Source organism: Sabethes cyaneus, chromosome 3 (assembly GCF_943734655.1).
Source record: "Sabethes cyaneus chromosome 3, idSabCyanKW18_F2, whole genome shotgun sequence".
NCBI lineage: Eukaryota > Metazoa > Arthropoda > Insecta > Diptera > Culicidae > Sabethes > Sabethes cyaneus.
Genome location: NC_071355.1, coordinates 61185262 through 61212209, shown reverse-complemented (window position 1 = coordinate 61212209; position 26948 = coordinate 61185262). Strand labels below are relative to the sequence as shown.

General features: G+C 38.1%; 1 protein-coding gene across 3 annotated transcripts; it reads left to right on the top strand.

The window, feature by feature from the left end:
• Positions 1-276: 276 nt before the first annotated feature.
• LOC128741113 (serine/threonine-protein kinase Tao) lies at positions 277-26705 on the top strand. Of its 3 annotated transcripts, none has more exons than XM_053836690.1 (14): positions 277-637; positions 11454-12412; positions 20941-21229; positions 21301-21449; positions 21511-22102; positions 22176-22349; positions 22417-22628; positions 22699-22849; positions 22926-23048; positions 23104-23220; positions 23284-23457; positions 23520-23741; positions 23821-23939; positions 24002-26705. In XM_053836690.1, exons 2-14 carry the CDS (start codon positions 11967-11969, stop codon positions 24123-24125), a joined length of 2892 nt encoding a protein of 963 aa, XP_053692665.1. In that variant the 5' UTR covers positions 277-637; positions 11454-11966; the 3' UTR covers positions 24126-26705. The 3 variants fall into 3 exon arrangements, with proteins under 3 accessions (XP_053692665.1, XP_053692664.1, XP_053692666.1); XM_053836689.1 differs by having other exon boundaries at positions 277-764; XM_053836691.1 differs by lacking the exon at positions 277-637 and adding an exon at positions 988-1006.
• Positions 26706-26948: the final 243 nt, after the last annotated feature.

Genomic DNA, 26948 nt, shown 5'->3' with positions numbered 1-26948 from the left:
ATGCGAACTTCACATTGACAACTATACGTAGCTGCTGATATTTGCCTGGTTTTTGCATGAGAAAGAATGAAGTGGAAATATTTTTCGTTTCCGATCGCGTACACATTGACAGTTTCTTACGGTATTTCGTGAAGGGGCGAACAGGTATCATAATCTTTTCAGCATCGTATAGCCGCAGTTGCGGATAGGGCCGCGTGAGCCGTGAGAATGTGAATGTAATGAGTGAAGGCAAAGACTGCAGAGAGCAAAAGCAAATCCGTCAGTCAGCCAAGTAGAAATTTTGCAGTCGCGTTTGCTTCGTTGTTCGTGTGCGAAAATTAAAGTGAAAAGGTTAGCATTTAATTACTAAAATTGTTCAAAATTGGTTTAATTCTGTTCAGGAAGTTCAGGTGAAGACTTTTGTCATATTTTTTCAAAACTAACGTGTTGCGGCTTAGTGCATGGAACACAAATTGTTCCATAAGAGGAATGTGTGTAAAAAAATGTCTGGCGATTGATTCGACAGCTAGGCCTGCTCCGTTGTTACAGCAATGGTTGTTTGAAGGTACGATTCTGGCCGTGTGAGTGTGGAACCGAAGAATAGTGATATTTTCACGTCAAAGCTTTGTGACCGATACCGTGTAAAACTTCGAAATGGGTGCGTAAGATAATTTGTTTCACACAAGAGAAATCTTCCGAAAAAGTCAGCCCGGTAGTTCCGAGGTGGGATGTTGGCCAGAACCGAACCCTCTGGTGTTCCGCAATCACGACAAGATACCCAAAGTGTGAGTAAAGGTTCCTCAGTTCACTCCTTATTGCTTTAATACGGTGTGAAGTTGTGTGTATCATCTATATTTTCTCTGTGTGCAATCGCCATTTTGTGTTCCGTCCGACGAGCAAGTGAATGATCCGACGAAAGGGAAGAAAGTTTTCTGTGGTCTTTTCGCGGCCTGCCCTTGTACATCACCGCAGAGCACTGGAAGGGTCGTCTGTGTTAAATGCTGTTAATTGAAAAGGAACCGATTTAGTAGGTGGTAATCTTTTTGCATGAGCGATTAGCGCTGCTGTGACGGCGGTCGTGTTATGTGCTGTTGGTATATATATTAGTGGAAACGTCACCTTCAGGGGCGCTCCCTGAAATGATTGCCGACTGGTCAGTCAACAACGAGCATCTGCTTCCGGTGACGATATCTGTCGGGGATGGGTAAGCCAGCTTCGCACCGCATTAGGGACATGATATTATGCGGTTCATTCAACATGCAGAAGAGATATCAATGAAATTAATCAGAAAATCAAATTGACATCTCTTCTGACTTACGCATTGGTAAAGTGAATGCTTTTAAAGCGAGTCGAAAAATGCAACAAAAAGTGTATAAAGGATATATATACCTGCATGAAAAAATAAAATCCGGATGGCATTGAACAGAAGCCACAATAAACAAGAAAAAGAATACAAGGTGAAATCTACTAATTTATTCCTCATTTTTCAAAGCGAAAACATACTTTTTGTTTGATTCCTGTTATGCTTAATTATAAGTGGCATAACTGTCTGGTTCTTGCAGCACATGGAAAAATGATTTAACAGGTTAGAAGGTTAGATTGAAGCACGTATCTTTTGGTGGAATCAATATTGGAAAACCCAGAATTTTGGAAAAATGTTAAACAGTTTACAAGACAAATAGAAATATTTTAGAGGCTTTGAATGTTTTCACTGGACAACTGTATAAAATATTCATTCTGTATGACAATAGGTAGACACGTGAAATATTTTGTTTTGAGGTAGGACTACATTATACAGGAAGGTAACGAAGCTAGGGTGTCACTCCAAAAAATTTAAGAAGGCGAGCGTCACGAAAAAATGATTGTTTTTTAGCGCTAATAACTTGCTCATTTCTGAACCAATTCGAAAAATGTTTATATTACAGAGATACCTCGATATAAGACAACCTCGTTATAAAACAATTTTTACCTCGATATGACAAATGCCTTTGACATAGCTGGTAACGACACCAGAGCACATTTTCCATCCCAAAAGCGGCGCCATAAATTTGTTCATTATTTCAAAATAATCCTAAAAATTGTAAACAACTAATAGCTCAAACAATATTAAATAGTTCAAAAAACATAAGCACACAACACAGAGCAAAATTGGTGACTGCTAATGCCAAATTTTTGTGAAAAAATCATGTTTCGATATAAGACAATTTCGATATAAGACAACTTTTTGAAATTATAAATTGTCTTATATCGAGGTATCCCTGTAGTCGATCATAAATCTTTCTACGTGTAAAACGATATAGTGAAAACAAATAAACGTCAAGCATTGTTATAATTTATGAATCAACGAATATTGTACTAGCACATTTTTGCTTCCCAAGTCTGGGATGACAACCATATGATACCTACGATTAGGGATGGTTCGATCACTTTAACTCAATTTTGATTCATTTGACAATACCGTCTTAACGGGGCCAAATATGACAAAGTTATATATGGGATATTTGTAGAACAGGTTATTATCTATAATTTTGTGGAATTAAGTTTTGCTGTATCTTTTGTAGTTACTGCGCTACAATGCTAGTATCTTATTAGTGAGTAAATGAACGTTCATTTAGTCACTGATGAGTTACTAGCATTGTAGCACCGTAACTACAAAAGATGCCGCAAAACTTTGTTCAGAAAAATTCTAGATTCGAACTAGTTCTACAAATGTCTCATACATAACATTGTCATATTTGGCACGGCTGAGACGGTACTGTCAAATGAATCAAAATTGAGTCAAAGTGATCGAACCATCCCTGCCTGCGATTTCACTCGTTTTCATTTCTGAAGATAGTGCTCGTTCAAGCAAGTCATGAAACATTCTTTTTTGTCAGCCTAAAAAAATTTGATGTCCTGAACGTAAAATCTATTCGTTAAATTTTCAACCATCCCTTATATTCGACATTCGACGAATCGATATCGATATCGAATCGTTCTGTCGTAATAGCTGCGCTCTCAGCCCTTCATTCCTTCGGTGCTGATTGATTAGAAATAGGTGTTTAAAATGACAATTTAGAATTATTCGTTCCCAATTAATATTATTTTTCGTAAATTAGCAAAACGTGTTGAAATGTACAACTGTGAAAAAATTTCGTAGCACGGAGATGTAAACAATGCGTGTAAAATCGCGTAAGAAATGCGTTAATTCGAAAAATCACTGAAAAAGCTATTTCTGGTGCCCAATGTTTTTTGACATAGGACTACGACTTACGGCAAGGTTTCGGATAGGGTCATTCCAAAACATCGAAAATTGCGAGCGTCACGAAAAATGAAAGCATCCACATCAATAATGAAACCTATTTCTTTCAAAGTACGTACTATTGAAAAATTGAAAATAATGAAGTATTGTCTAACTGGAAATTCTCGCTTCGTGATTGGTTGAAGATTCTTTGCGATGATCTAAACCTATACCAATTTGATATCTGTGCTTGGGTAGTAAGCCAAAACAAGTGACGAAGATTCCTCGTCTCAACATGATTTCTGAAAGAGTGACAAAACCCCCTCGTGCCAACAAATTTCTTTTAAACCTCATCCAATTTGATGTCTGTGTTAGGGAAGTGTGCTATTACAAATTACAAAAGTCTTTTGTCAAACCAGATCGCAATTTCTTTACGGCGAGACGATTAAACCTAGGCGAATTTTATATCTGTGTTGGAAAAGTGCGCTAAAGATGTATAATGTTCGGTTTTAATATGATTCGATATGGATACGCATGTTTGCCGTTTCATTGAAAGTGTAATGAAAAGATGTGCTGTTGATAAAATGGAATTGAATTGGTAAAATCCACTCAACGTGGGGGAACCGTTGTTAATTAAAACAATCTATAAATTCTGAAAGGTAGCAGAAATCCAAGGGGTCGAACACTCAGCACATTGTGCCGCGGTACACTTCGGCACATTATCGGCATACTTCGGTACAGTATACGGCACACACTGGCACACCTCCGACTCAATTACGTAATAGAGTGCATAGAAACAGAGTGAGGATGCAAGAATTATAGATAAACGTAAAAAGCTTCAACTAGACGCACCTCACAAGAAATAATTTAATACCTCGTTTTACACCTTCAGGCGTAGTTTTACATGCAATTGAATTGAACCGCCGATTTTTCGTACGAAATATCTAATTCGATTTACAAGAAAAAATGATAAGTAATTTCTTACTTTGCAGTTGGCAAAATGTCTGGTAAATAGCCACATTTTTTAAGTAAGCTTTAGGCTAGGAAACAATTAGCCCTCACTTGATTTGTTTACGTTTTCACATTCACCCTTTTGTTGGTCTCTTCTAGATGTTTAAAATGACATGTCGTCGCTCTACTTATAGGTACTCTATTTCGCAAGTTACGGCACAGTTCAGCAATGTTCGGTACAATTCGGCACGCTTAACATAAAACCGGGTGTGCCGAGTGACCGATCCCTTGAGAAAAGCAATAGTTTGTGTTTTTGATTTTGTTAAATTGTTTTCAAATGCGCATAGAAATAACTCTGAAATCTTTGGAGGATTGAACGTATACAATGTTACTATTGCGACATTTGCCCCTTTTTAGACTACCCCAATTTACACGATTATCACAGTCGAATCTCGCACACGATTTTGCTCAAAGAAAATGAAGTGAAAAAGAAGGGAAAGAAGAAAAAAGAAGTCAAACTCATTAGTAGATCAAACTAAAAGCCACTCTAGTGTCAGATTAACAGTGCAAAATGCGGTACGTTGCATTACATGATTATCACAGTAGTCTAAATAGTCATAAAAGGGGCAATACATACTTTGATAAATGTTATATAACATTACAACGCATTTTTTATTGATTAAAGATATTTTAAATTTTTCATTCATCTCCAAGATACAACGCATGTAGCATGTATGTATTTTGCATATAACATGTATACAGGAAGAATCGAATGATTACATGGATGGATACATGCTACTATCACTACGAAGCGACTTACGTGGTCCTGCGTCACCTATGCGCACCTATACCTATGTAGGCCTATACCTATGCGTCACCTATGCGCGCCTATACCTCATAGGAACGGAGCCTTTCTCCGAAGACCCGCACTGAGAAACGCGGACTTACACGCTTACGGACGAACAAAGTCACACGCAGGACGCAGTACCTTGCAAGTCGTAAGGGCCTGCATAGTGTCGTCGTCCTGAAAGTAAAAACAAGTTAGATTAAAACTTCTCGGTCGATGGTTTCTACAGTAGGTGGAGGAAGAGGCACAATTTATGTCTAAAAATAGCCCAACCCATGTCGCTACGGTTATTAACGCTACGGAGGGCTGGGCAGACTTCTTTTGTTCAGCGCCTCTATGGTTCAAAGGTACACGGGTACCAGCGAGCCACACGCCCTGGCAGGTGTTGTGGGTTCAAATCCGGTTATAATCTCTGATTATAGCTTGGTTCGACTCATGCACCTTCCAGCATTGGACAAAAGAAAGAAGTCACAACGACAACTTGTTAAGCGTAGCTACCTATTACCCCCCCTTCCTTCCCAAGCAGCACCATTTGTTGCTTTGTTGAAGGGTTACGCAACTCTAATTGAAACATTCAAATATAGTAAAAGTTCGCATCAGTTACCTTTATCGAACTGTTATGTGATTGAAAAAGCGCAGGTGGAGCCTATATGCAACCAATTGTTACACAGATGTTTTATGGAACATCAATGCGCGTTATCTATCCATTCGCGACTACGATACTAAAAGAGATTTTAAGCCTGTTCGCACTCCCACGAAATCCTATGCCGCGTTGTCAAAACTTGCGTGAAAACATAAACAAAAATACTTCCTTCTTTTTTTCTCGCACAAAAACCAATGCGCGTTATCTAAATACAAGCAGGTATTCGCGACTACGATACTAAAAGAGATTTTATGCCTGTTCGCACTCACACGAAATCCTATGTCGCGTTGTCAAAACTTGCGACTACGATACTAAAAGAGATTTTAAGCCTGTTCGCACTCCCACGAAATCCTATGCCGCGTTGTCAAAACTTGCGTGAAAACAAAAACAAAAATACTTTCTTCTCTTTTTTCCTCGCACAAAAACCAAACAATTATGAGCAACTTCATCACGAATTATGTTTAGCGGGAACCGGGATTTCCTCTCAGGGCTCCAAGACTAAAATTATTTATATTAATATTCTTAATGCGACTTTAGTTTTTTGGGCCTATTATGAGCTAATCTTCATGCCATTCAAAATTTATCGTGCAAAATATAATTTTGCTTTGTATTATTTGATGCGCCTCGTGAAAGTTATTAATTTACTTATTTTCAAGTTTAAAGAATTAACCCAGCCAGATTAAGAATTCGTTTACGATGGAAAAATGCGGTGTAAAATCGAACTAGATACTGCAATCAAATAATATTTTAGTAAATGCCATGGATTTCTGATGAATGTTCGTGTAATTATTGTTAAAATAAAAACATTCCTTCGTTGAAAAATATTTTTTCATAAGAATATGGCAGAATATGATGTTACATTGGTTGTATTTGTTTGGTTACATTTTATTTAACAATATGCCGTAATCAACATGATGCAACATCATGTGACATTATTGTTTAGCAATGGGATTATAATAACACGATGTTGCGATGAAGTTTCATGTTACTAGATATAGACTAATATATTTGTGACAGCCAGTATAAGTATTGGATAACCTGAATCCAACATATTAATAACATGAAGTTGCTTATTTGTTGCGTGTTTCAATACTGTAACCGGTGAAGTTTTTTGCAATTTAAACAAGACTTAATAGCCACATGGAAGATGTTGCAAGTGCTGCTTGGGTTTCCACTCTTTCCCCTCCATTTCCAAAAAATCCTTCTTCATTACTTTCCCTTACCTTCATCAATTGTAAAATCATCGTTTCAAAAAAAAATATTATACCTATGTACACAACCCCTCTGATTTTTCAGCCTGAGTAAATTTTGATTTTTTTTTGTGATTCATTATCCGAATTTGCTGATAAAAAAAACTAATTTTGAAAAATATGACTTATTTCCACAAAAAATAGATACCGCCAGAAGATGGTCTTGGGCATCTCATCAAAAAATGTTTTTTCCAATAGCAGCAATTGTAATTAACTGTTTTTTATTTTCTTCGTAAACGTTTGAAAAATATTTATTTTTGAGCTTGTAATTTTGGTAAGTAAAACACGTTGTAAATAAAACACGACCTGAGAAAAAAGAAAAACGTTGCATTTTTTCGCACATATTTTTCTTTTTGTTTCACGTTGTGGTTGGTTCACAAATTCAAAAATCTATAAAATTCATTTGTAAATCTTTACCAAGAATATCAAAAAATGTTGGTTTCAATACGTTGTTTAGTTCTTGAGAAAAATGACCATGAAAACCATGACTTTGCATTTGCGGTGTCTGCCTGCGTAGAGTATTTTTTCGTACCTTTCTGCCCACGACCGCCTTTACCAATAAATGAAGGCGACATTTATGCACACTTGAGAAATTAACAAGTTCGCTACCCATTAATAATTTATTCAGACATTTTTCCCAGTTTATTCAGGATTTGATTGAAGTTGTATCGCCAATAAAAACAAAATAGTTATCTTTGCCGTTTTCCCGGTTTTTGCAAGTTTAATTTAACCCATTATGACCCGGGACCCATTATACCTAAATTTGGACCAAATGAAGTGAAACTCTGTAATCTATTATATTATGGCTCGAATGTGTCGGGAAACGCAAAATCGTCATTTGGAATGCTTTTAAGGCCAAAATATCGCAGGTTTAATAGTTCATAGGCTCAGTTTCAAGCAAACAAATTACAAAGTTGTTTACAGATTTCTTATCGAATTTTGTGACAAACATTACATATACAATTTACATGTCAGACATGTAGACTTTTTCATGCGTTCTGGGGACAAAGTTTTTTGGCCATTTTTTCAACTTTTTTCCGCCATTTATCACAACTTTGCCCTGTTGAAAATACAGATGAAATGACAAAAACTGCCAAATTATATCACACACACATCAGATTGATGTCTTATCTCTCTTGAAGTGATATATTAACAATGCTAACTATTGAAATTCAGCAGTAAACAGGTTTTGAAGACGAGGTATGATATATCATACGCTAGGACATATTGGGTTAAAGTTTTATAATTTTTATAATCATAGTTTTAGTTAAGTTTTATCACAGACAAACAGACGAGACACTCGCGATAATTCCATCGTCCAATCAAAAACCACTCGTTTTTCAAAAAAGCATGTTTCGCAACATGGCTACACCGCGGCGCACGAGTGTTGCTTCGAGTTTTCAGTATAAAACCATTCAAATGTAAAAATCCTACAGCCTAAAACCTTGCAAATGCAAGCTACTCCGCGACATGCATAACAGAGGGTGCTAGTGTGCAAGCAAAATGTGCAGGACGATGGTTTTTAGAGGATTTTCTTCTATGTGTCATGTCAGTTCGTCAGTGGTTTTACTATCATATAAAAAATTACAAGGTATACATCCCTTATGGTTGTAGGTGACGTAGGACTATATCAATCATTAGATTAAAGACTAACTGCATTTCTGGCATTTCATGTTGCAGGTTGCCGTGAAACCACAGAGAACAGACTACAGCACTCGTGCGCTAATTGCACGTCCTCTAGTCGCACCGTCTTTTAATTGCACGTCCGCTAGTTGCACGATCGTGCAACTAAAAAGCAGTTATCTGTCAAACTACTGATTTTCCAGGTGGTTGCTATAAACAAAAATGCAGCGTTGCCGAATGCAAACTCTCTATCTTTGCATAACGTAGATACATTACAAACAAATTCATGCAAATTTGTCTAAACTTTGACTAATAGAACACATATTCATTAAGCTTTTAGCACAGAGAACAGACTACCAGGTAATTGACAAAAAGTGTGTAAAAGGTTTTTATCGTTTTTATGTAATCTACGAGTAATCCTTCAATAGAGCACCCCTCGAGCAGTAAGTGGCAAACTAAATTTTGATGTCGCTGCCATCGCTGCTATGTAACTCTAGCACAAAGAAATATTGATAAAGGTACATGGATATTTTTGACATTTTTGACACAAAAAATCGATTACTTCCTTCGAGCCTGTTAATCTGTTCTCTGTGATGTTAATCTGTTCTCTGTGTTGATATTTAAACATATAAAAATAATGTTTTAAGTAACATAAAAAGTATGGGTTCAGGTCGAATAATTATTGGATTTAAAATTTTATTAAATTAGGTTTAAAAATGTAAATTAATTCGTTATTGATTACAAAATAAATTGATCTCTGATTACTACGCACTGCATCTCACTGGAAACCCCTTGACTGCTTGGCATAAATTCAAGGGGTTTCCCACAGCAATAATTACTATGCACCTTTGAAAAATGTTACCTTTGATTACTTATCTAATTACCATTAATTTTTAGTAATCAAGCTCTCGTGATTACTATAAAAATAAATTATTCATGACTACCAATGTTTACTTAAGATTATCATTGATTACTACGCTGAATACCATTGATTACGTAATTAATTCGTAAATGATTACAAAATTAATCTCTGAATACTATGCATTTGTGCGCCTTACTGAAAACCCCTTGCATAAATTTCAATACTTATCTTAAAACTCCGTTTGTGTTGCTCCTTGCTCAATGCTTATTTAAAGAAAAAATAAATGTCGACTTGAAAGGGGCGGATAAACCAACTGTCAAACAGAACGAGTGAGAGTTCATTTGCCTATGCTGCTCCAGCAAAAAATAACCCTCGCTCGGTCTGTTTGACAGTTGGCTTATCCGCCCCTTTCAAATGTTGGTCGACAAATAGTAGTCTCAGGCTCAACCAGAGCTGCCACAAATACAGATATCTGTGCATACATAAATTTGGGACCCATCAATTATTTCAGTTGCTGTGATTTCTGGCTCTACTAATATTCCTGTATTTTAAAGTAGTCCATAAACTATTTATGTTATTTAAAAGATTAGATCGAGAAAATTAAATCCAGCTTTTTACGAGCCATAATGACGGACGTGTTCGTAATATTTGAACAGCATTTTTGACATTTCCCTAATACATCGCACATTTTCTTTCCGTGCTTTCACGGTAAAACTAAAGGAATATACGGAAAGAAAACGTGCGATGTATTAGGAAAATGTCAAAAATGCTAGTCAAATATTACGAACACGTGCTCCATTATGGCTCGTAAAAAGCTGGATACTCCGGAGAAAACGGTAGGGTCCCAAATTTATGCATGCACAAATATCTGTATTTATGGCAGCTCTGGGCTCAACTCCACCCCATCGACATCTCTATATCGAACTGCAGTAAACGTCAGCGACCAGGGGGCTGATATGACGTCATATTTTCGTTGCTCACATGAAAAAGGCGGCAAACGCAAAGCGATTTCACAAAACGAATTTATCTAACCATTTTCACAGTTTCATGTATTTCGCATTAATTGTCTGCCTGAAATTGGCTATGTGATGCTAAAACCTTGACTAAAATCGAACTAAAACTAACAAAATTTAACAATTTATACATCCGACTCGGTTGTCAGCTTGAGCCCATCTATGAAGCTGTCAGCTTGGGCCCGCTCTATGTCGGCTACGTTTTTTTTGTATAGGTTGGTATTGGAAGTGTCATTCCCGTGTCAGCGACAGCATGTCCTGGGCTCAAAATTTGACAGCGGGCCCAAATCAGACTGCTGGCAGTTGAGTGAAACGCAGTGCTGACATGCTATCTCATTTTCGCACACACGAGATGTTGGCAGCGAAAACATGGTTGCCTGCCAATGGGATGCTCAACTCTCAGCAGCGCCGGTATTCGATTCTGTAGTGACGATCTGTATATTAAGTGAATAAAAAATAGACTTGTTTTGAATTTTCTTGTTAACAATCAGCTATTCTGTAATTTTTCCTTTCGTCGTCTTTATAGTAATTTCTAACTTTTGCCATTTAGTGAGATGATGACGATTGTTTCTCCTGTGAGCGTAAGTTTTTTTTAATAATAGTTTGCAATGCGCAGCCCAGAGAAAATGCGACGTCGCGACGGTGAAACATTATGGGCAATTCCTTCCATCATGGGAATTCAATTGATTTAAGATTTTCGTATTAGTCTGTCGTCACATTCTACAGGCGTTAAGATATACACTGATGAATCATAACAAACATAGTGCGAATAGTGTAAACTCGTGTCGGTTTCCATTTCCTACTAAATATAATCTTTGACGTTACGGACATAACACTTCCATTCAAAACACCAGCTCAATCAAACTGTGTTTTCCTTTAGAATGCTATAGTACATAGTCTAACCAACGACTAACTATTTATTAAGTCATTAGAAACCGTCGTCTTGCCTTTGTTTATATATTGTCTCTATTCATTTGTTCTTCTGTTTTTGGATTCCCAGTACCTAGTCAGTGCATTCATGTAACACTATAATTCTCGTTCTCTCTATTCCTTTTTTGGTTTCAGATCATGGAGACACGGTTATTGCTAATTTACTAGCCTTCCCAAATTAGCTGACAGTCGTAAAAATGTTCATCCAGTGGCCAAACCGGAATCAATACATCACCCACTGCGAGGGAAACGGCAAAAGGGAATGTGCAGCAAGCTTGGTTTTAGAGCAAAAATAGTAATGTGGCACCGAGTGGTCTAATCAGTTAGCAAACAAATGACAATAATATAATATAGTAGCGAGTTCACGCTATATGCATCGGCGTGTATCAGGCCATCGTTCAATCATTCGAGCGCAGCAGCAAAGGAAACATAAACAACGCTGGTAAAGTGAATCGAATACAAAGTAAAAGAAACGAAATAAAAATTACCAACGATAGTGTGAAAGTGCTGTGCATAGTACAGGTCCAAATAAAGAAGTAATAGTTAAAACGTGACGATAGGGTGTGTGATAATAGTCTACCCGCGTGAGTGTAGTTTCCTTTCGCTTCCCTTCCTTGTGTCTGCTACTGCCACTACTGTGTCGGTAGCATGCCTATAATGAGGCCGGGAAGTCTAAAGGATCCCGAGATAGCTGAACTGTTCAACAAACATGACCCGGAGAAGATATTTGAAGATTTACGCGAAATCGGTCATGGATCGTTCGGTGCAGTTTACTATGCCAAGTGCAACCTTACGCGGGAGATTGTCGCGATCAAGAAAATGTCCTATTTGGGCAAGCAGAGCATGGAAAAGTGGCAGGATATCCTGAAGGAAATTCGCTTTCTGCGGCAGCTGAATCATCCTAATACGATCGAGTATAAGGGCTGCTATCTGCACGAAAACACCGCTTGGTTGGTGATGGAGTATTGCGTCGGTTCGGCGTCCGATATCATCGAGGTACACAAGCGGCCACTCAAGGAGGACGAAATCTCCGCTATATGTGATGGCGTGCTACGCGGGCTAAGCTATCTGCATAGTTTGGGGAGGATTCACCGGTAAGTGCGAGTTTGGTAGTAAATTTCTAAGAAAGTGTATCGCCTCGTCACTCTACCGTGACTGATTCATTGGGGTGGAAATGACGCATTGCAAGGTTAAAATAAGCGGTCCAAGATTGATAGTTTTATCAGCTGCTTATGATATCATGGCTTAAATTGATGCCATTCGCACAAAAGAATTAATTTACCGTCATGAATTTAATATTAAAACCAAAAATGCAAGTTGAAAGTCATAACTAAACCCAAAATTTAATTACGAATCAAAGACTATTTGAGATAAACGTTTGTGTTAAATTAGTACTCATTTAAATAGCTATTAAATGCTCATGTCTGAAAGATTAAATCAACGAAACGTTTACTAAAAAATCCAAGCTGAAGATTTTAGATAGAAATATTGTTTTTTTTTATATTTATAATGATGATCGTTAGATGATAACAAAATAGAGCAGTTTTCCAAATTTTTTATTTTAGTAGCGTTTTTGTCCGTATTTCTTAATATGAGCAAATAAGCAAACTGGCTTCGCAATGTGGGTTTTTTGGGAGCGCAATCAATACGGTTATGTCTTATCTCAGTGATATTAAACAAAAATGCCACTATCGAGAATACCTGCATGTTATCGTTTGACTTTACTGTTTCATGAGATTATGGCACTATTGTTTTCATTTTTTAATTATTTCCGTTATTTATTTTTGGTCAGGGATGGCACGATCACTTTGACTGAATTCACTTTCATTTGATAGTAACGTCGCAGCCAAGCTGAATTTAAAAAAGTTATCTATGGGGCATTTGTAGAACAAATTATTATCTGGAATGTTGCTGAAATAGGCTGTATTTTTTGTATTTATGGTGCTATACGGCTACTATCCCGTTGGTAACCGAATGACTGTTCATTTGATTACCAACGAGGTAGAAGCATTGTAGAACCGTAAATACACAAGGAAACAGCCTAACTTTGTTCAGAAAGTTGTAGATAATCACTTATTCTACAAATGCTCCATAGATAACTTTTTCAAATTCTACTTGGTTTAGTCGGTACTGTTAAATAAATGTGAATTGAGCCAAAGAGATTGTGCCTTCCCTGTTTTTGGTAAATTTATTGGAGCTTTTTGTGGTGTATAATTTTCATTTGACCCACAAATTTGACTTAGAAATTTTAACGTGAAAGTTACGGGTCATTTTTTAAATCATAGCACAGGTTTGAACCAAAAAGTCGCAAATTTCTATGAAATTTTGTATACAATATTCGAATAATTCGAAATCTCCTACTTTTCCAGAAAACAAAAATTTATAACTCTTGAATCGGTTTTGTTTGAAAATGTAAGAGAGATTGTTGAAAAAATCTCACCTATCCAGAAAATATATTACAGGGACTGAAGTGTTTTTGCTTAGATCTAACCTAGGTACTTAGTTTCGCACTGAGTGGCATTTTCTTCTATACGATGGGTTCGCACTGGGTTTTTTCACAGTTTCAACCCCGCTATTAGCCATACACTGACAACCCGAAAACGTTTGTTTATTCTCTCAAAAATGTTTGTTTATTCGGTGGTCGAGTTGGAACTAACCCAGGTTACGAAACTGGTTAGCGAAAAAGGTATTTTTATTTTTTTGTAAAAACTTTAATTGTGTCTTGTTTTTCCGTGTATAACCAAAAAAAAAGTTTTTTCTGGTTTAAAAATTGTATATATTAGAAAACAAGCATCGTACAGCAATTATTTTTTTACGAAAAAGTAAATTTTTCTAGCAAACCAGAAAAATTTTGGGAAGTATTTTGTAAGCGGCGTTGTTCAACGTCATGCCGTGGTAATAACAGTAATCAAGCCGATCACTCTTTTTGTAGATGGAACAAATCACAGCTTCCGTCCACTCCTCCGTTAGTATCTTCTCCTCCCTGGAGATTATCCAGTGAAGTGCTCTTGCTAGTAGTTTCTTACCATTTGCGTACAGTTCTGCCGAAAGTCGGTCTTTTCCCGCGGCTCTATTAGCCTTCAGTTGTCCGAATTCCAACTGGATCTCTACGAAACATTCCTGAGTTATCTTCCGTTCCTCCTCCTTCTGTTATATCGTCCTTGAGATGCCCATCGTAGAACTGCTTCCATCTGTCGACCACCTCGCGCTCATTTGTGATCCCTCCTCGTCCTCACACATATCAAGCTTCGGTTTGTATCCTTTACAGGATCTCATAAAACTTGCGCGTGTCATTTGCTCGGAATAGTTGTTCTAGCTCTGCACACCCTCTGACCGCCTTTAAGCACTTCTTCCTCTTCAGGATTGCAGTCAACTGATTCTGCGCTCATCGATATTCGGCCAAATTTTTCCTCTCCTCTTCCTTCTTTTTTCCTTTCCATCGCTTTTTGACATTTTCCCCAAACCAGTTGTTCCGTGCACGTGGGGATTCTTCACCTATCACCGTGATTATGGCCTAACCGACGGTCGAGCGTGTCCTGCCCTATCCGTCTTCAAGAGTCGAAGCACCTAGATTGACTGAGGAAGGCATAGCCACATCCAGTAGGCGTGCGCAATTCTCGACAGCTTGTGAGCTGTCTAATTGTTGAAAGGTTTTACCGAGGAAGGTGGCGTTTTTGTGATACCTCCGCTGGTTTTGGGCGCACAGATACTGCTACTAGGTAATGACCCGAGTCGATATCCGCATCCGCACCCTGTATCGTATTTTGGTAATGTCCGAGGAAATCCGGCCATCGATGAGAATATGGGCGATTCGGTTCAGTGCTTGTTGGTCAGGCAATCAAATCTCCAGAAGGCCTTGTGGATATCTTTGCCGGGAAAGAAAGTGCTGATCACTACAGTGGTATTCCGATTATATCTACACCTGGTTTAATCTACACCCGATTTTAGGTACCCCCGATTTTGTCTACCATTTTGACCCGGTTTTATCTACCTTTTTTAAAAATTGTCATTTCAACCATGCGGCATGAAAATTTGGAAGATTTCATGAATTTATGCATAACAGGGAATATTTATTTGTATTTTATAGTTTACTATATGGCATCTGTGGTATGTAATTATACGCAGAATGGGAATAATAATGCTGAAGTCAAATACGCAAACTAACTTCCATTTATTTTGTAACGTATATTTTTAACATTTCATAATGATCCTTTGCGAGATTTTTTTTTTGCTAGGAACGATGGCTATCACCTTTCTTTCCTTAAACATCCCGATCTTTTGAACCATTGAACCGGTTTTAATAATTTTATTACCGAATAAAAGGTATTTTAAGGAGCTTTTCAGAAAAAACGTTCAAAGTTTTTTATGATTGCAATAACATTCTTTGTAGAAGCCTTGAAATTCTTAAAATCACTTAAAACATTTAAAATATTCATTTTAACTTTTTTACTATACTTTCAATGACAAGCTAGTTGTTTACCCAGCTAGCACCAACTCGTATATCAATGTACGAAAACTATCGCAAATATCTCCTAACAAACTCGAAATCGTAACTAAAGCTGGATAAAGTGGGATCAAGTTGATTTTCTGTCGTATATAATGATAATGACTGACATACATACGATTTTCAGCACAAAATCGTAGAGCAGTACAGAGCGACTCGCGCCTAATCGGATATTATCGTATATAAATACTTATATAGTCGTAACGCTCAAAATTATTCGTAATCACGTATATCGCCTCCAAAATAGTACGGATATGCCAATTTTGCGCATGAAATACGATTTATTATACACATGCTAGTATCTGTACGTAATGCTGATTTTTACCTTTTTTATACATATGAAAATGCTAGCTGGGTACATACGATATCAAATATCGTGGCAAGCTAGTTGTTTATATACGATATCAAATATCGTAAAGATATAAGATATGTGACATCTTTAATTTTTGAGATACTCTTTTTTTAAGAAATAAAGATGCGAAAATGCAATGGACTCGCGTGGCATTTTTTTTAAAGACTTATCCAGCTTTCCACGAGCGATAATGGCGGATATTGAGCACAAGTGGGCACAATCTTTTGACATTCATTGGAGAAGCGTCGAGTTCGCCCTGACGGAGTTACTATGGATACATTCATGATAGTTTGTTGTTCGAGTGTAAAAAATGTAAACATCGTTTAATTTTGCAGATCAGCTGAAGTGGAACATAACTAAACGGATTTAAACTTTTATAATGGTTTGCGGCCATAATTTGCTGAAGGCACTGGCTCAGAATACTTTTTCACAATCGTGCGAATTAAACATTCGAAACATTACACATTAACGCAAACATTACACAATAACGCAAACATTAACTTCATGTTGGTCGAGCCGTTGTCAAGTTTGCTCTCGAACAGCGTCTCGACTTGATATGAAACTTTCCGTTGCGTATTTGGACATTCTCCCTGAAATTTGCGAAAACTGGAAAGCCACAATCCATAAAACTTGTTGTCCGTTCAATCATGTTCCTCTTTAGCTGATCTGCAAAATTGAACAATGTTTACATTTTTACATTCGAACAACAAATAATCATGAATGTATCCATAGTAACTCCGTCAGGGCGACCTCGACGCTCCTCCAATGAATGTCAAAAGATTGTGCCCACTTGTGCTCAATATCCGCCATTATCGCTCGTGAAAAAAAGTTTAGGTTTCAGTCCAATATTTTTTACTGAAAAGCTCATTAAAATACTTTCCATTTGGTATTAACATTATTTAAATCGGTTCAATGAATCAAAAGTTGATTTTTTAAATAAAGAAAGGTGGAAAAAATGGTGACTTTTGAGACCATGCTAACTCAGAAAAGAGAACCCTAAGTAACAAATAAAAATAACGATCTAAAATTTACTGCAAAGGAATAAGTACACAAAATTTGAATAAAATCGGAGCAATTTTGAATTTCGAGATGTCTTTTTTCATAATATTGCTGAGTTGACATGCATTGTAGCTAATGGTTGATATGAATAAAATAAGCCCTATGCCCAAAATTAAGCTGAAATAATACATAATTGAAGTAATTGATCAATATAAACAATATTTTTTGTTCATTTAAATTATTTTGGAGCAATTTATTTTTCCCCAAATTTGTCTACTTTCCAAATATATCTACCAAAAATTTTCGGATGGGTAGATAAAATCGGTAAACCACTGTATAGCTTCCAAGTTTGATCGGGTCAATTGGAAAGGACCCAGAGAGACTAGTAAATTTGCTGCGGATTGCTAGGCGCGCTTGCATGTTTTCTGTGGTTCACCCACCTCAGATACTTAGAAGATATATACAGTGGATTCACATGAACCCATATCCTACCCCCTTTTCAAATGGTCTCGGGGCACGATACTGGATCAAAATATCAACTGTTAACTCATGGAAAGATGAAGTTAATCCGCATTCCCAGATATAAACGTACAACAAGAGATGAACACTCGGACAAGCAAGTATTTTACTAGCAAAGGCCTTCCCCACTTTTTGTCAAAAAGCGTCAATTTGACAAATTTAGAGATATTCCCAACCAACATTAATTTTGAAATGACAGTTAAGTTAAGGCGTACGAAGAATGTGACTGGGAGTGCTATGTCTATTTGTCTGTGGGCGTTGAAGAAACGCTGCTAAAGTTACGCGTATTCCAACTGGTAGGGTTTATTTCTAATTTCCGTCGTAGTAAGTAAAGCCATTCTAATTTTCATCATTTGTTGGATGGATTTAATGAATACTGTAAAAGTTCTTGTGCTGATTTGACTAAAACACACTTACCTTCCGATCCGTGAACTTTGAAATCACTGAAAAGCGATTATTAAAGCATATTATTGAAATTACGCAACTGACTTTATTTCTTAAATTCGTCGTACCGTTTTAAAATCCGTCCATCAAAATTTTTCATCGTCTGAACTAAAAATCACAACAATGTTTACGAAGCTAACGCGCATATATTTGTGTAAAACAGCATGACAAATGTTATTCTGCAAAATTTCTGCAGGTCAGGCAAGTTTTCCTGGCTTTAGAATAACGACAATGCCTTGCGTGAGTTATTTTCATTTATGAATGACGGAAATTAAAACGATTAGTCTACATTTTCTTCTTTGTCGCACGAAAAAACGTAAGAAATTTGGCTGGTAGAACTTCTTTAATCATAAAAAGCATTTGGATGTCATAAAAATGCTGATATTTTTAATAATTTGTGTTGAATAGGACGGGAATAGGCAATTACGACGAAGCAGCAACATACCTTACGACGTTCAGTTAGGGATATGGGCTGCTGCATGAAAGTCTGAGGACCACTGTGGAGTCTATTTTATATCTGCAGATACGCGAGGTACCGGTACTACGCATTATCGAGCCGTTTACCATTTGTAATTGTATGCCATTCCTCTGAAAAGCATTTTCCTAGCTCCTTTGCAATCATGCCCCACTGTAAAGGGTAGAAAGCTTTTTTTTGTATGAAGACTATGAAAAACTATACTGAACACTGGCCGCTCAATTTCCTCAAAGGATCCAAGGAATGAAGTGGAACTAGAAATAATACCTAATTCCATCAAACTCCTTGAAAGCAAGGGGAAGAAAGAAAGTGTGGACCTCCCGTACCAAACGCTTCTCATATAGATAATGATCTATTTACAGTCGTTGGGAGTATCTTTGCTAATAAAGGTTAGGTGATGCTCCGGACCCTCGAGGATGAACTAATGGCATTTTGACCAGAAGTCAGGCTGCAAATGGCCAAGGATATAGCTCCCTATTTCGCTCTCTGGGAGATAGATAGATTAGTCTACCAAAAAACCTAGTTCAAATAATATAACTCTTGAAAATAAAGTCGAGTGGATCAATGATTGCCTAAAACTACAGGTGTAAGGTTAGGAACTCAAAACCACACGACCCCGCAACTCCTAGCTTGGTTACTCGATTATACAAATTGAATTAAAAAAAAGCAAAGCCATGGGTATAAACGTCCTGTTGAGAGCTTGACCCTTCTTTATTGACAGACTTCGCAGTCGGTTATTCGAGTACAGGACAATTACGGGGCTAGTGCATCGATCCTACTGACTCTATAGCAGCACCTCCCAGCCGAGATTCGAACATACGATGACTGGCTTATTACGCCTGCATCGTACTCCGAAGCTAACTGGGCGGGCCAGTTGATTGAAGTATTCCCACGTATAGCCACGTGGAGGCGCTAGGTACGGGTGTGGGATGGCTAGAGATATGTTTGGCGCTTTTTCCTAGTTGCCTTCCTCATTTCATATCCTAACCTGAATTACGAGGTCTATACTCTTAAATAAGTTTAACTGTTAATAGGTCGGATTTAGCTAAAACTTGGTTGAAACTACTCAAAATGCCCTTAAGGTGTTCAAACTCAAATTTTGGGTAAAAAATTCAACCCATTTTGCTACTTGCTGCTGGTGCTTGAATTATTCTCTGTGACAAATAACGCACTTTTGAGATCTTACTATAAATTTGTTGGTTGAAAAACTACTCAAAATCTGAGTTTGTATACTTTATGGGCATTTTGGGTAGTTTTAACCAAGTTTTAGCTAAATCCAACCAATTTTCAGGTAAACTTTTTTAAGAGTGTAGGATGTAAAATTAAACTAAGAAAGGGTGCGGCAGCTCCCTGCTTTCCCCCACAAATATTTCAAATTCTAATATTTCATTTTCTATTGAAAATATGCGGTGCGCAGAATTAGTAACCATATACGAAGAACGCGCGCTTACGAAATCTTCCGCGGAGTTGTATTTTCCGTAAAATGATTTTACTCCGTGATTTACACTTTGCGAAACGCTATACAGTTCATTCATTCGCTGTTTGTTCGCCAGGTTGACCGTTTGGTAAATTACGATTCACGAACCAAACTTCGTGTCATCTTCGGGTACGTTTGAAGAACCGTGGTTTTTCTTCAAAAGCCGTTCGCTTGAACGCTCTTTCTTGTGAACCGGTTCAATTGGTTCACCGGTGAATTGGTTTCTGGGGAATGGTTAATGGTCAGTAGCTATTTTCCCAAAAAAATACTGACCTGCCTGATTTTAATCAAAAGTTAAAAAAATTGCTAATGGTTGACAGCGTTAGTATGCACTAGTTATTTGTGTAACGACAAGAATGGTTTTCACATGCAGCAGGTTTGCCTGCTCTAAAAAACTTTTGTAAAAGTTTGATCGAATCAACGTAAATCTCTGGTCTCAACACAATATTTCTGATGTTCCGCAGGGTAGCAATTTTGAATCATTTCTCTTTTTGTGATTGGTCAACGATATGACTCTTCCGGATGCCTGGATGACAATAGTCGTTCGCAAAAGGTAATCGACAGCTGGGTTTCATGTTCATACTCAAAATAGAGAACGTTCTTTCTCAGTTCCCTATATTATTCTTTCGTGCTATCCATAGCGGAAGCCAGCTTCATCCTGTGGTAGCTACGCCGCGCTACCGCAGCTTTGGAGTAAATACGATTTAAGCATATTTATTGATTATATGGTAGTCGCGTAAAAAATCCAGTATGCCAGATCGGATAGATATCGGATAGAAGATAAATGTAGACATGCGCACCTCGAGCATTTCCAAATTTTGATGCTATGCTGCTTTGCTTGGCCCATTTCAGTGACATCAAAGCTGGTAATATCCTGCTGACCGAACAGGGTATCGTCAAACTGGCTGATTTTGGTAGCGCCGCCATCAAGTGTCCTGCGAACAGTTTTGTTGGTACGCCGTACTGGATGGCACCGGAGGTGATTCTAGCGATGGACGAAGGTCAGTACGATGGGAAGGTGGACGTATGGTCGCTTGGAATTACCTGTATCGAGCTAGCTGAACGGAAGCCTCCGTATTTCAATATGAACGCGATGTCGGCCCTCTATCATATCGCGCAGAATGAGGCGCCTACGCTGCAGGTGCGTATAACAGCAGGCTTAAGTAACAGTTCGTTGTTAAAATAATAGAATATTGTATTTCTCTAATGCAGGCTCCGGATTGGTCTGACGTCTTTCGAAGCTTCGTAGATTTTTGTCTGAAGAAGTTTCCAGTGGAACGACCCAACTCTAGTAAACTGTTAACTCATTCTTTCGTGACGAGAATACGATCCCCGAATGTGCTGATTGATTTAATAGCAAGGTAGGGGTATCTATTTAAAAAGCCTATTTTTTTAAATAAATTAATATCTTGTTAATCGTAGAACGAAAGCTGCCGTTAGGGAATTGGATAATTTGAACTATAGGAAAATGAAAAAGATTCTGATGGTGGATTCCTGTGAGACGGAGAGCAATGTGGGTGATGCCGAAGATACACCGGATGAGCAAATCGGCGGTGATAGTAGTAAGAGTAACAGTATAACCTCGGAGCACTCTCTGCACTCGATGGATCAGCACGGTGGCGTGATTCGGAACGCTTCAAGACACCGGCTGCCCGGATCTGGTTTGCCGCCGTTGCATAACAACAGTATGAACAACTCGAGTGGTCGAGATGGGATGATGCCCGGCGACGGTATGAATCGAATGAGTTTGGGAATCAGCGTAGGCAGCGGAAGTGGTGGAGGTATGGGCAGTACCGGTGGCGGTGCTGGTGGGAGCGGCTCTGGATCCGGCAGCATGGGTGCTAGTATTGGTTATCAAAATTCGTCATCTAGTCCAGTGGTACCTCATCATCATCCGCATCATAACCATGTATCGCAAGCAGCCGCCAATGCCGTGGCTGAGCACGGTGCCAATAATTTCGCTACTATTAGGACTACCAGTATTGTGACGAAACAGCAAAAGGAACACATGCAGGTGAGTCGATGAATTGGGTCGACGTAGTTCGAATTGACCAGCAATAAATTTATTTTTCCTCATCTATTTTCAGGAGGAAATGCATGAGCAAATGTCTGGCTACAAGCGTATGCGCCGAGAACATCAGGCAGCCTTAGTGAAGCAAGAAGAAAAATGCAAAGTAGAAATGGAACAACACAAAGGGGCCCTGGACAAGGAATATGATCTGTTACTACATAACTTCACCAGAGAATTAGATAAATTATCGGTAATTTTCAGCACATTTCAATAAAGTCAGTATTTGCTGATATTTTGACTGGAATATTCGGTTTCAGGTAAAACACCAACAGGAAATTGAACGCAGGATGAAGCAGAACAACGTTGCCGAAAAGAAACTATACAAGGAAATATCAACCAGACAGGAAGGCGACCGCAAAGCTTTTGAACTGCATAAAAAGAAGGAATACAAGGCGAATAAGGAGCGCTGGAAGCGTGAGCTTTCGATGGACGATTCCACGCCGAAACGGCAGCGTGATGCTACGTTGCAGTAAGTATAGCTTTGCTGTCCGTTAAGAAGCAAATGGGCAGATTTGATATTTTTTTTTCTCTGCCCCCAGGACACAGAAGGATAACCTGAAGCAGGCGGAGGCTCAAGAAGAGCAGCGAATGTTGCGGGTGCAGAAGAACTACATTGAGCTGGAAATGCGCAAGTTCCGAAGGAAAAAAATGATGCTTTTGCATGAGCTCGAAAATCAGTTGCTTAGGGATGTAAGTTGTTTGCGTTTGCGATTGAGTTCTAGTTGTAGTATTCTATAAACGTGTATTTTGATTACTTTTACTGTAGGAATTAAGTAAGAAGCAGCAGCAGCTCGAACAAGCGCATGGAATGCTCATCAAACACCACGAAAAGACTCAGGATTTAGAATATCGACAGCAGAAGAGTGTTCATGCCCTCCGCGAGGAGCAAGTCAGTATATTGTTGTATTTTTCTTTTGTCGTATTTGTAAGTACCGCTTTATTAGATATCAAAACAACACGAGAGCGAATTGCGCAATCAAAAGGAGTACATGGACCGGGCCGAACGGGAACTGTTGAGGAAGCATGCGCTAGAACTTAAGCAGCAACCGAAAAGTCTGAAGGTTTGTTACTTACAACGAAATTATGTTACATTACAAAAAATAAATCTTTCATTTTGTTTGCAGCAAAAGGAACTGCAAATACGCAAACAGTTCCGCGAAACATGTAAAACCCAGACGCGCCAGTATAAGGCGCTTAAAGCTCAAATCCTGCAGACAACGCCTAAGGAGGAACAAAAAGCTGTGATAAAGAAACTAAAAGAAGAGCAACATCGTAAGTTAACGTTATTGGGCGATCAGGTAAGAGTTGTTGAGCAGCGTTGCAAAGATCGCTATTCATAACGATTGTTTCTCTATTATAGTATGAACAAAGTATTGCCGACATGCTACAGAAGCAAAGTTTGCGGTTAGACGAAAGTCAGGAAGTCGAATGTCACCAGCTGAAGGATCGGCTCCAGTATGAGCTGGACATTTTAACTGCATACCAGAGCAAGAACCGTATGCAAGCGCAAGCTCAGCGCGATCGCGAACGGAAGGAGCTCGAGGATCGAGTGAGCGTGCGACGAGCCCTGCTGGAGAGTAAGGTGAGTGGCTGCTGAAAGTCTGGTTTTGAAAAACAAATGGGACATCAATGTGTACCTTTCATTACTTTTATCGCAACAGATGGAAACCGAACTTCAGCAGTTCAACCAGGAGCGCGCTGAACGGATACGGCAACTCCGAGAGAGGCATGAAAAACAACAGGAAGCGTTCGACGAAGAATCAGCGCGGATGAATTTTAGGTACGTAGTACTATTAGTTCCTCAATTCACTGACTTATGAGCTATCTTATACCTACCTGCAGTGCTCTCGCGCTGGCCGAGGCCTCCAAGGAAACGTACCCGGACGAAGAGGGCAGCCTATCCGGGTCGATGCTAAGCCTGGCGCATAGCAATAGTTCTACTAGTTTTCCTGCGGGCTCGCTATAGCATAAATCCAGATGGACTAACAGTTTGTCGAGTCATAATTCTATGTAGTGAGATTTGCTGGGTAGGATAATAATTTATGTACATGGGATGAAGGTTGGACAGTTATTTTGGCGCGTAATGAAATGTCGAGTGCAAGTTGCGGGCAGAAATCAGTCTGATTTATTTTTCTACTTGCGTACCGGGAGATGCAGTAAATGCTGATGGATGGCGTCGGGATCATGCAAGTACAATCGTGTGCACCGTTCTGCACCAAAAAGGGGTACAATCTCTTTCATCCAACTACACTGCAGGATTTAGAAAAGAAAAGAGTTTAGTTTTTGTTTTGTACTATATTTTTTTAATGATTGTTATGTACTCCGTGCGGATGTAAGTTGAAATGCCATTGGTTGCAATCTGTTCTGCAAATTTTGACGAAAACTAATTAACTCTGGTAGTAAACAACTCAATATAAGATAGGATTATTCCTTCAAAATTCTAGTCAAATTGCTTGTTTTTGCTGGCGAAATTCAGTGTGCTTTCTATGCTGAATAGACTAATAGGCTTCCGTATCGCTGATTCCTGATGGTTCCGATATAATACTCATATTGAATTCGAATGATTCCTAGTTGCTAAGACCTTTAAAACCATTGCGTTTCCATTTGTAAATATACCTGCAAGCATCTATTAGAACCATTTTTAATTCTATGCTCACGAAAGAGGGAATTGGAAAAGCAGAGTTGCATTATACAAACCTACGTCGATTCGGCATTGGCGATACACTGGCGAAACAAAAATCACATAAACGAACAGTAATCTGCTTATAATGTGTCCATTGTGAACGCACATGTCCCGACGCAATCATCATTTTATATGTATTTCTTCCTTCTTCCTACCAGTGGAGAGAGGTACACAGGACAGTAGCAAATGCGGTGGGATTGCTAAGCATTCACGAAAAAAATGTTAACAAAAAATCTATTGCTTAATTTTATTCTTCTTAGCAATTCAATGTGATGATTAGACTTACATTAGTAGTAAAAAATAATCGTTAAATTTTGAAATTTCCAAGCAAACATTTCGAAATAGTTTGCTTTTCAACAGTAGTCTGTGCCCAGCGATTTATGGAATTTTTTAGATGTTTTCGGATGAATGCTTCGCCACACTGCACGCAAATGCTTACTGCGCACAGCAGTGTGACTGGCAATCGGATACTGGAGCTTTTCGTTCGGAGATCTGGCCGCCCTAGAAAAGCATGACCTAATGATATGTGTGTAAAAAGAGCAGTGAAATTGTTTCTACATAATACTACTTAGCTTATACCATAATTCACGCATATAAGTAAACCCTAGGAAGTAGTTGTCGGAAAAAAGAATGCTTTTTCCTTGTTTTATAGTTTTATGATTTAACTAGTGTCTATGGAGAAACGAACAGAAAAAATAAAGGTAATTATAGCGAAGGATACCACGTCCTCCGAGGTGGAATCGAACGCAACGTTTGAATCACACCTAGGTGTAAATCAGTAAAAATGATACAGAAACTAAACTTATTTATATTTGTAAACAGTATGTGTAGAAGTTCATCATTTCCGCTCTATAGTTCAGCGTGTTTTGTACATTTTTTAGTTTAATTATGTAAAAAATTGAAAACAAACTTTAATTTTTTACCATTTAGAACAGACGAAACTTTAATAGAACACAGAAAAAAATCGTTATATTGGAAACTATTGCAATTAGTTATATAATGTTTTAGTTATAAAACAATTCAAGTAAAATCAATGTAAAGTATAATGCATTGCAGTTTTCTCACAATTACTAAAGTAACAACTAGATAAACTAATTTAATTGAATCAAGCCGAAAAGCATATTCAAAAAGAATAAATTACAACACACTCTTATAAACGAAGGCAAACGGAAACTAAAATTAATGCTGCTAGAGCTTTTTTACCTTAATGACAGTGCATATTACAGAAAACAAAACAAAAATAATAACAAACACAGCCAGATCGAAAAGTTTGAGGGAGGGATTGAATGCGACGAAAGGTTGAAAGAGCGCGACAGAATGTGCAATTCGAAAGTTGTATTATCGAGCAAGAAACTTTTTAAAAGAAAGAAGAAAAAACCAACAGATTTTGTTTCGTTATGAAACAGCGAACCATGATTAACATTACACTCACTCTAAGCATAGCGCAAAACATTTTTCCCAACACAATGAAAACAAGAAGAAAAAAAAACAGATAAGGTAAGATGAAACGAGAAACTATTAAAATAGTGAAAACTAAAAATTTGAAGGTAAAAAAAAACTTTGGGTCTTCGCATTACACAATAGATATGACGCGCATGGCCGGAAGAATGTTTCTTCGGGTCTACAGCGACACCTATACTCGTATCCACATACACGCATACCACGCAATGCAAAAACAAATTACAACATAACGCAAGACTAATAAATGTTTAGGAGCAATTGCTAGAAATGAGTCGACAACTCGTCGTGATGTGTGTTTATGTGCAGCAAAACGAATAACGACGATAAATAGTAAGGGAATTAAAATGTGAAGCCAGCTGATTCTGATAGAAAGAAGATAATAATAATAAAACAAAAAACACTAAACCAATTGAAATAATCTAGAAATGATATTATCCAAACTCTTTTGATATCGATAGTGAGCAATCACAGTCCAACAAATCTGGATTTAGTAATTATCTTTGAAGACAACCTCGGCCCACTAAACCAAGTGGTCTTCGAACCTACTACGGGGTCTTTCGTACACTTCGTGAGCTAGTCTGCGACGTTCATCCTCGTCCAAATCGCAGCCGTTCTTCCTCAAATCTTGAACCAACATGCGGCCGC

Bases quoted from the DNA above. Each gene is read 5' to 3' on its own strand.
- LOC128741113 (XM_053836690.1), top strand. From the start codon at position 11,967: ATGCCTATAATGAGGCCGGGAAGTCTAAAGGATCCCGAGATAGCTGAA. The intron at 12,413-20,940 runs GTAAGTGCGAGT...GGCCCATTTCAG, and splicing joins AGTTTGGGGAGGATTCACCG to TGACATCAAAGCTGGTAATA. The intron at 22,103-22,175 runs GTGAGTCGATGA...ATCTATTTTCAG, and splicing joins AGCAAAAGGAACACATGCAG to GAGGAAATGCATGAGCAAAT.